This window comes from Poecilia formosa, unplaced genomic scaffold (genome assembly GCF_000485575.1).
Source record: "Poecilia formosa unplaced genomic scaffold, Poecilia_formosa-5.1.2 Scaffold287, whole genome shotgun sequence".
NCBI classification, from domain to species: Eukaryota; Metazoa; Chordata; class Actinopteri; order Cyprinodontiformes; family Poeciliidae; genus Poecilia; species Poecilia formosa.
The window spans coordinates 194722-205161 of NW_006800226.1; the positions used below are offsets into that span (position 1 = coordinate 194722).

At 40.8% G+C, this 10440-nt stretch overlaps 1 protein-coding gene across 1 annotated transcript in view; it reads left to right on the top strand.

The window, feature by feature from the left end:
• The window catches only part of b4galnt4a (beta-1,4-N-acetyl-galactosaminyl transferase 4a), a 145147-nt gene extending 134937 nt beyond the window's left edge, over nt 1-10210 (top strand). Inside the window, exons 10-19 of the mRNA XM_007571760.2 lie at nt 2174-2338; nt 2630-2739; nt 4617-4717; nt 4933-5006; nt 5146-6694; nt 7001-7380; nt 7499-7652; nt 8269-8341; nt 9058-9211; nt 9373-10210. Coding sequence (XP_007571822.1) covers nt 2174-2338; nt 2630-2739; nt 4617-4717; nt 4933-5006; nt 5146-6694; nt 7001-7380; nt 7499-7652; nt 8269-8341; nt 9058-9211; nt 9373-9512 — 2900 coding nt within the window. The 3' untranslated portion in view covers nt 9513-10210. The remainder of the gene's footprint in view (nt 1-2173; nt 2339-2629; nt 2740-4616; nt 4718-4932; nt 5007-5145; nt 6695-7000; nt 7381-7498; nt 7653-8268; nt 8342-9057; nt 9212-9372) is intronic.
• The last annotated feature ends 230 nt before the right edge of the window (nt 10211-10440 follow it).

Genomic DNA, 10440 nt, shown 5'->3' on the forward strand with positions numbered 1-10440 from the left:
AAACCTTTCATATCAGTTTATTTACGACCAATTTTTATAAAAGAAAATTAAAATTTGGATCTGGGTTGTTGTTTATTTTTTACTTTTAAACAACAATGGGCTTGCTTACCATTATTATATTTTGAAATGTTCTTTGTTATACTTGGTCTTTGTTTTGCTTGCACGTAATCTTATCACATACAGAAACAATTTGAAATGTAGGACTAAGCATTGACATTTCAACAGAACTAGGCTGGTTTATTGTCTGTCTTCCATTAAATGTTGATTTGATCATATATTTTGGATCATTGTTCTGTTGAATAGTTAAAGACTCAATTTCAGTGTTCTGGCAGCGTTCGGCAGATGATAAAAAATACATATATCTTCAAAGCTATAAATATAGGATTATACTACATCCATAAAAACATCTACAGCGGGGGGAATGGGGGGGAATGGGGTTTACACACAATACATAATCCAGAGATGTCATTGGATGTGGCCGACACCGCACATGCTCTACTTGTGTCACGGTATTTGCAGCAAAGCTAAGAACTCTGCACTCTGAGTAGGTGCTTAACCTCTGCAGCACCAAGAATAGCAATGTGTCACAAGGCATCAGTTACACTGAAAGCGGAAAATGCCTGCTGCTCCAGAAATGATGCGCAGAGTTGTCAACTTGAGCAAAACCGCAGTGTTGCTTGGCTGTGAGCCAAACCCCGCGGCCTTGTTTATGACGAGCTGCGACAGAGAAGAATGGGGCCTCGTACATCGCAAGAGGTCACTCGCTGGATTCGGGCATTACCTTCTCATCATCTCCCAGCAGCCATCCATCCTGTCCTCCTGTGTCACACCCTCCCTCCTCACTAATTCACGTTACGTACACAGGCCAGAAAGCGTTTGAGATTCATTCATGTTTGTGAAATTATGCCACCTGTGTGGGGTTCGTATGTGTGCTTGGCGCAATTTAAGAACAAGAGAGGGGAAGTTGTATCAAAGTAATTCTATTACATTTTCATTTTTAATAAAACCTTAAGAAATATCCTTTTTAGAAGGACAGCCTATTAAAGATTCACATTATGTCTCATGGATGCAAGTCAAATTGGTTTCCTTTGAATCTAAAAACTGATTTTTCTCGTTTTATCTTGGAAAATTAAACCTGATAGTGCAAAACAGTAGAAAGCTTTCCGTGAACTTGAAGAGCACTCTAAATAAGAAAATTCTATCATTTCCTATAATTATTTTTTCTGATCTTGCCAGAAATAGTAGAGCTGATTTAAACTGGATGCTTTTGCAGCATGCAGATGTTATGCTTATCCTCTAAATTGTCAATTAGATTGATGTTTTCCACTTTATAAACTTTGTGTTAGCTAATCCACATTTTTGATCTGTGTTTGGGATTATCATCTTGTTGTACCACTCACAACTGTCCACGTTTTAACCATCTCATTGTCAGTTTGAGGTGAAACTTGAAGAATGTCATTGTTTTACCCAGTTTGTGGAATCTAAGAGTACCACTGGAAGCCCACAGCATGATGCCACAGCTACCATGCCTGACAGTTTACACAAAGTTCTTCAAATGTAATTCCTCACATTGACATCTCCAAACCTTAAAAAGTGCCAATTTACGAGATGTTTGTTTTGTTGTTGTTACTCCGATGAAAAAAGAAATCCCCAACAAAATCTGAAGTTTCCTACTTCAAGACATACGCAGCGGAGTGATCAAAAAGTCTTATTGTCAAACAAAAAGAAGCTTACAAAGGCTTACTTTGTGTACCATATGCACATATAGACTCAGGGTGTTGCACAGTTGACCCTTGTGAGAATGACAATGGTGCTGACCACCCTGTTAATTACAAATCATGTCTTCCATAAGCCCTTGCTCCCGATTTGCCATTAATCACACATTCTCTCTCCTCCCTCCCTGCTATCGATTGCCGTTATTATGACCGCTCTGCTCTGGATTTCTTTTGACCTCCAGATTATTTTTCAATGTTTCTCTTTTTGTTTTTGCTACTGTTGCTCTTTATTCATCAGATGACTTTTTTTTTTCTTCTCACCTTCCTCCTGCTAGCTTTTTGACCTTATGCACCCTGTCAATAACTGTGACATTGACAGGATTTATTGATTAGAAGGAAACTTTGTAACAGACAAAATCACATTGATAAGAAAACCGCCATGGTTTCTTTGTCCCCAGATGAGTCCAGTCTGAAGATGAACAGCGTGGATCACATCCCTCAGACTTTGGCCAGTCACATCCATCTCCCAGCAGAATTTCGGCCACAGGGTCTGGAAGGAGACATGATCACACCGCATGGAGCTGATATGCTGAGGCCAGACCCCAGGGATACTTTCTACAGCAGTATGTCTGCCATTCAGAATTTTGCCCTGTTTGCCTTTTCCACAACGTTTTATCCTGAATTTCTGGCTTCTCGTTTCCTCTTCCTGTCTAATTAACTGCACGGTTCCCGGCGGACTCTTTCTTGCTGCATTCAGCATTGCTGTAATTTAATCAAACTGCTGGCATTTCTTTTTATGTTTCCTGCTTTTGATATTTTCCACTTTTGACCCTCTTGACTGTTAATGTCTTTATGTAAATTTCAAGTCATAATTGTTTCGCAAACTGTCGAGTCATTTCTGTCTCTCTCTTCAGCCCCAGTGATTGACCCCTCTCGGCTGCAAAACGTTCTTCCAGCCTGTCTCTACTCTCCAACCTACGTAGTCAAAGATTTTCCCATCGCCCGATACCAAGGCCTTCAGTTTGTAAGTCAAAAAGAAGTGTTATGTGCTTTTGTTTTAATATCACTGGTCTTTACAGATGACATTGTGGACTCTATTGCAGATAAATGTGGCCAGAGTTAAAGTTTGATTCAGTCAGATCCCAAAGCATTTTCTCGTGGGATCTTAGAAGATTTTGGACAGGTCTGGGTGTTTTATTTGGAAGGAAATGCTTGTGGTCCATACATATTAGTCACATGCAGTAACAAGGCAGGGAGACATTTCTGCAGCTCCCTCAGTTTTACTGTCAGGAATTTTAGCAGCCCTCAGTTTCAGTATTGTTTTTCATCTTGTTGCAGTTGACTGGGCTTCATTTGATTGATACATTTTTACCAACTTCCTTTATGAACTGAATTTGATTGCACATTATATCAATAAGACCAAATCAAAAATGTAATTGCGTTTTAATTTGTCTTTATGATTGGATTAAATTGATTTTGTCATATATTTCCATATATGAGTTAAACCTGTTAGTCTTGTAAAGTGGTCTTAGATTAAATTTGATTAAAACTGAATCAATATTATTATTATCTTTTAAATAATGCTGGTCTTATGTAAAAGTCCAACTATGTCTGGGAAGGACTTAACCACTGTTTCAGCATTCTAAGTATGCCTTTATTTGGGAGTTCTGAAATTGAATGTAATTCAATTTCAGAATTACATTCAAAACAGAAAGAAATAGGAGCACAAAAATGATGTAGGTGTGAGCATAAACACAGAATCAACAAACTCTTTGTGTCAATAGGTAAAAGTGGCAATTGTTGGGCTCTACTCCCCTCTGTGGGAGTACAGATGTTACTGCAACAGATATAAACATGGGAAGTGTTCAATCGAATCTCCTCACTGTAAATTAGGCTTACAGGTTAAATTAATAAATGAGCATTTGCAAGAAAAACTGTTTAAATCTCTCTCTCTTTTTTTTTTTTTAAAAGTCGCAACTAATTTGAAGTTTGAAGATTTAAAGTGAAAAGAACAGTGGCTTCCCTGCTTGGGCATGTTAGAAAGAGGAAGCTATCAACTCCCAACATTAGATATCCGAGGAGACAAGTGGTTTAAAATCCTGAAAGGGCTTCAGACTTCACAACTGTGTCCTGGCACAAAAAAGTCAGCTCCACTCTGCCCGCTGCTTATTAAACAAGTCAAGGGGCTTTTGGGATTCTGTTCTGGGTTCGCATAAATTAAAACTGGAATGTTTCGATTCAGTGGATCAGTGGCAAGCCCCGCAGGAGGAAGAATGAAGCTTCCCCTGGAAAGAACGCCATGCCTACAGAGATGCTTTGCAGTGGCTTAGAGAAGCTCTGGGGCTGCTTTGTTTCCTTTAGTGCTGAAAACCTACATGGTGAGGATTCAGTCAAATATCAGGAAATCCTATGAGAAAATGCCATGCCGTCTGTGAGGAAGGTGAAGCTTACACCATCAAATAGGACGATGATTTCAGTCGTATTTCAAATTCCACCAATGCTTGATTTCAGAAGAAATCCTGAAAGACACGAGAGTATTCATTGCAGTGGTCTGACTTGAAACATATTCAAAATCTCTGATGAGATTTTAAAAAAAGATGGTTGCAGGATACAAAGCCAATAATATTAGTGAATTTCAACAAAAAAAAATTTAAGGCCTTTGTCTTAAATTCACTAAAAATTCTTCATGAATTATTCCAGAAGCTGTTCTGTAGCTTTAAATCGGTGGTTGGTTACTTGTAGATTAGATGTGATGCCAAAACGGTTGATAGTTAATCATTAACACTCATCTTTTAATTAAATGTGAAACAGCTAAAATTTCAAACCATCTCCTTGCACAAGCATGTATTCAATAATAGAGTTGTGTATGACAGTCTGGACTGAGATGCGACTCTTTTTCAGGTCTACCTATCTTTTGTCTACCCTAACGACTTCACACGTCTCACCCATATGGAACGGGAAAACAAATGTTTCTACAGAGAGTCTCCTATCTACTTGGAGAAGTAAGCACATTTAGCTTTATCTGTTTGAGAGACAAACAAACATTTGTCTATGTCTTGAATAAACAAACAGCTACGCAGAAAAGTGTCCTAGCGACCTTCATGGTACAAGCTTAGGCAAACTCTCTTACTTACAGCCTCCACTTATAAACCTACAAGTAACCTTCAGTTAATGCATGTGGTCATTTGTGGGTGCTTCTTCTTCCTTTGTCTGCCAGATTTGGTTTCTATAAATATATGAAGATGGATGAGGAGGAAGATGACAGACTGTTCTTTTTCCCCAACCCAGATGGTAAGTTATAATGAGCAAACACGTACTCCTTACAATAATCCCTGCACACACACACAAAAAAAAACACACAAACCTGCAGCTTGTATTTGAACAAATGTTCGCACTGTATCAACTTTGAATCTCCTTCATTTGACAACAGACTTTCTTGAAGAAGAGGAGGTCGTGGATGCAGAGGACGAGGCAGAGATTGTTGGGACGCATTCGCCCAGAAAACCTTCTCATCCAAGCCAGTCCAGTCATATGCATAATTCTTCCCATCAGCACTCAAAAACTGGGGCCACACCCGCAGGCAGAGAGGAAGAGCAAGGTAAAGAAGATCTAAAAGAAGAAGAAGAGGAGGAGGTGGGAGAGGTCAACAGTATCATACGTCACAGAAAAAGAAAACAGTCTTTTCACAGGGATAGACAGAATGATGAGAGGGTTCTGGACAGAGACTGGGGAAGGGATCATACTCGTGGAAATATGAGACAAGATACAAGGAAAGGACTTGAGGAAGACCAACCCATAGCTCTGTTACCAGACGTGGACAGTGTGGTCAGGGGTCGCACTTTGTCCTGGGTCTATACTGGTCCTGCAGACCAAGACCTGAACAAGAAAGCCAAAGCACAAGGTGGGAGAGGTGATCTTGAGGTACCTCCTAAAATTAGCAAGTCTTCGCTCCTTTTTCCCCAAAAAACCTCCCTATCTGCACTCACCAGCAGAGCGAAGCAGATCCTCAGCAACTCTGCCCATAGCAACTACCCCCATACTAACAGTAACAAGCCTGTTGGGAGCAAGAAGGAGAAGAGAGAGGAGAGCAAGATCTACATTACCAGGCCTCGTCCTGCGAAGGAGAGAGAAAAAGAAAGGGAACAGCGACGGGAGAGGAGGGAAGAGAGGGCATCTCGACATCCTAGAGAAGTTTTCCCTGGAGTATTTTTGTACCAAACTGGGAAGACCACAAGGCTGGTAAACCTGGGTCAAAGAAGACATGGTGGAAGGGGTGGGTCAGTGGTTAGGCACCTTATTGGTGCCCCTCAACTTTGGCACAGCCCTCCTACTAAGGACAGTAAGGCATCAGCACATAACAAAAGTGTCAACATTCAGAGTGAAACTGCAGAAAAGACTTTTAACAAAGCAGCAATGACAAAACAGCTAGAAAAAATCAAGAGGAAAGGGGAATCTCGAGATTTAAGGACTGCTGTCACAGCTGACCTGCCCAGTAAAAGAGATATCCAGATCCCTTTGTCCTACCACCAAGAGCCTCCTCCGACCCCGGCCTCTGAAACAAGGTTAAGCTATACAGAAAACACAGTCCACAGTCAGTTACGGGTCACTTCTTACCTTAGGACCTCAGAGATTACCGAATCTCAGCATCAGCTAAACCCAGACTCCCACCTCACTGACATCGATCAAGATACAAACCGCTCTAATCCTGATCCCAACCCCGATCCAGAGCAAGAGCTGGAACCAGAGGAGGGAGAAATGTCAGATTACAGCTACGAGGAGGTCGAAGTCCGGCCAGGTTGGGCAGAGGAAAGCATCAATTGGCAGAGGACGTTCTCAGTTAATCCGATGGACTTCGAGCTACTGCGATCGGACTGGAATGACCTGCGCTGCAATGTGTCCGGCAACCTCCAGCTGGCGGAAAGCGAAGTGGTGGACGTGCTGGCACAGTACATGGAAAAACTCAATGAACGCAATGGAGGGTAAGGGTGAAGGTCCAGATCATGACTTCCCAACTCTTCTCAAGTGCTTCTACCATGCATGTCTTAGACGCATCCCTTTTCCAACACGCTTGAATGACTGAATGAATGGTTGACCCAGGCTTCTGCAGTGTCGAATGGTATATTAATGAGATAATTCAACTATAATATTAGTGTGTTGGAGCAGGGATTTCGGAAATTTTACAAGTTTAAACAAACCACTTTTGTTCCAGTTTCTATTTCAGACAGATTGTTTTTGCAACAACCATCCTGGGTTTTTCTTAAGGTTTTTTTTCGTGTGTTCTCCAGAATCTACACCCTGCTAAGAATCATCAATGTTGAGAAGCGCCGCGATTCGGCAAGGGGAAACCGATACCTGGTAGAGCTGGAGTTGATGGAGAGAGGACGCAGCGTGGTACGGCTTTCAGAGTACATTTACCTGCTGCTGCACCGTGGAAGGCAAGGAGAGGAAAGCGTGGAGAACACAGACTCCGCTCCGGCCTCTGCGCCGCCCCCGCTTCCCTCTGCGTCTGCAACCAGCTTCACCACCCAGCATCCGTCTCCTTCCACCAGGTCCTCGGTGCGGCCCGGCGCGACACCGTGGAGCACTGCTTACGCTAAGCCTCTTCTCTGCCAGCCTGTCATGCTGCAATGGAGGCGAGATGTCATGGTGCACTTCGTGGTGCCGGGTCAGTCAAAAGCGTTTCTTGCTCAAAAAAAATTTAAGTGCATCATGAAAGAGACTGTTTAAAATATGCTCTTTATATCTAAAAGTCACATTTTTTTGTATGCATTTTTGTCCTGTAGTGAAAAACCAGGCTCGCTGGGTGCAGCAGTTTATTTCTGACATGGAAAATCTTCACCAGCAAACAAAGGACGACAACTTCAGCATCATTATTGTCGATTTTGAGAGTGAGGACATGGACGTGGAGCAGGCTCTCAGAGAGAGCAGGGTGCCAAAGTGAGTGTTGGGTGATGTTTTGTAGCATGACACAAAAGAAAAGAAAAGAAAAGAAAAGAAGAAAAGAAAAGAAAAGAAAAGAAAAGAAAACCCTTAGAGCTGTTCAGAAGTTTTAAAAGTTCCATAATGGTTACAGAGATTTTGAGATTTATTTTATATTTTATTTTTTTTACAATGTAACGCTGCATTAACAAGCTTTCTGAAGGTTGTGGTATTGTAATGGGCTGGCTGCTGTAGCTTTCACATAGTGTTTTTATACAAGGCAGTCATTCTGGTTTTTCAGGTCAGTTAGTAAAAAAAAAAACCTTCTCTTTCGACTTCTAACTTGGAAATTTCATTTTTTAGCAAATTGGAATTATATCACAACCAACCAATGCCAATGGAAAACTTTTTTTTCTTCTTTTTTAATCTTTTAAGATTAACACAAGAAACAGAAAAACTCCGTATCTGTTTATTCTGCTTTAAAAAAAATATATATATATACCAAGGTGGGGATGCTTGGGAAAACATGGTATTTACTGAGGTGGTACTTGTTATAAATTGTTAGAGGACCACTGCCTTAAGGCTCCCTTCAGGGGGGTTCATTTGATGTTCTTATATGGATTTGTTTTGGCAGATATGAGTACCTCAGAAGAGAGGGAAACTTTGAGCGCTCGGCAGGGCTGCAGATCGGCGTGGACACCATTAAGGTTAGAGAAACAAACACACCGAGGGAAGACACGCTGTGTGAGCTGGCAGGGTAAAACCCCCTTGCCCAAGGTCAGGCAGTGACCACTCGACCTTTTATGGCTGATAGGCAGATGGAAAGAACACTCATGCATAATGAATCTATCACTGCCGGGCCGGTCTGTCACGCTTTGCGGATTGCCCACGTCTCTGAGCCCCCTCCTGCTTCCTTTGACCATCTCCCACTGAGCCAAGCTTGGGATGGCAGGGAATTGCTTAGACGGGAAGCGTCATCCCCTCTGCTTTGTGTATGTCAAAGCTGTCACATCCATTTCTTTTTATGGCTTATTTGTGTGCATACGGCCCTGCTGCATTCTCCGTTGGTTTCTCGATCACACATCCGTGCACACCGATCCAGACAGGGCTGAGAGCTGCCCAAAATCTGGATAGACGTTGATCCGCCATTTGGGTGTCAGGTCCGTCAGTATGAGATGACAGAGTTGTCACTCATGTCTAAGTGACCTCTGGGATGTTTACGTTAAGACGAGCTACTGATGCCAAGCTCACACTTCTCCCCTGTTTCAATCTTAAAATACCAAATTAGACACAAGTGACCAATCACTCACATTTACATCCTTTCAGCACTTCCTTAGAGCACTGTTATCCTATGGGGGGGGATACAAATAATTAAACCTAATGATGCTTAGATTGATGGAATATTTTTATTTTTCTACTGCAGGACAGTCACAGTATAGTGTTTCTTTGTGATCTGCACATTCACTTCCCTCTGAACATCTTGGAAAGCATCAGGAAGCACTGCGTGGAAGGACGCCTGGCGTTTGCTCCCATCGTCATGAGGCTGAGCTGTGGTAGTTCACCTCTGGAGCCTAATGGTAAGACACAACTGCAAAAAATAAAAATAAAGCATCTTTGCGCATCTAAAAGATTTTTTATGAATTCTTGATTTGACAATCTCTTCTTCATATGGCAATCTTGATTCTTTCACCAATTTGGACTGCTATTCAGTGGGAGCCTGGCTGCTTTTGTCTCACAGGTTATTGGGAGGTTAATGGCTTTGGGCTGTTTGGAATATACAAGTCAGATTTTGACAAGATTGGAGGAATGAACACCGAGGAGTTCAAAGACCGCTGGGGTGGAGAGGACTGGGAACTTCTCGATAGGTATATTAAGTAAATGAAATTGTACATAAATAATTCCCTTTCAAAAATTACGTCCCTTTCTTGTGACCTTTTTTCTTTCTTTCCATGTGTTCCTTCCTTTACTCTTCCTTGTTTTTGTCGTGCCCTGCTCATATTACTTGTATCTCGCTTACTTTTGTTCATTTCTTTTATTCTTTATATTCCGAATGAATCTTGACATGTCAATAAAGCTTCACTGTTTTAGATTCTCACACATAAATGGTAGTTTCCGAGGTATTAAATGTCATGTAGAGAGGAAACATTGTTATGAAAGATGAGAAAAGGAGTAGTGTATTTATTGCAGCCAATGTCATAATAACATTGCCACTGCATAATTTTTTATTTTTATTGTGTGCAATCCTGTCTCTAACCTTTTTTCGGAGACCCTAAAAAGCACGCCACAGCATCAAGCTCACGTGGGATCCTCATAATTCCATGTGCATGAACATAACCATGTATAACTCCAAATGTTTTTAGGTCTTAAAAAATATAATACATCTACATTATTCACAAATCCTTCATTGTGACTCTGAATTGGCCAACATAGATTTTCTTTTTTTGACTTTTTATCCCGACTTGTTTGCTTCTTGATATTACATTTTCCCCTTGTTCTTGTAAAGACGTTATAATGCTACAATATTTTTTAAGTCATTCTAATTCCATAAAGCACATTCAGAAAAGATAAATAAATGTACAGAAGCACTTTTTAAAGCAAACTTTTCTTTATCTTTACATCGTTATTTAGTTGTTTTCAATATATGCAAATATATATATATATACAGGTGCTGGTCATAAAATTAGAATATTGTGATAAAGTTAATTATTTTCCATAATGTCATGATAAAAATTAAATTGTCATATATTTTAGATTCATTGCACACCAACTGAAATATTTCAGGTCTTTTATTGTTTTAATTTTGATG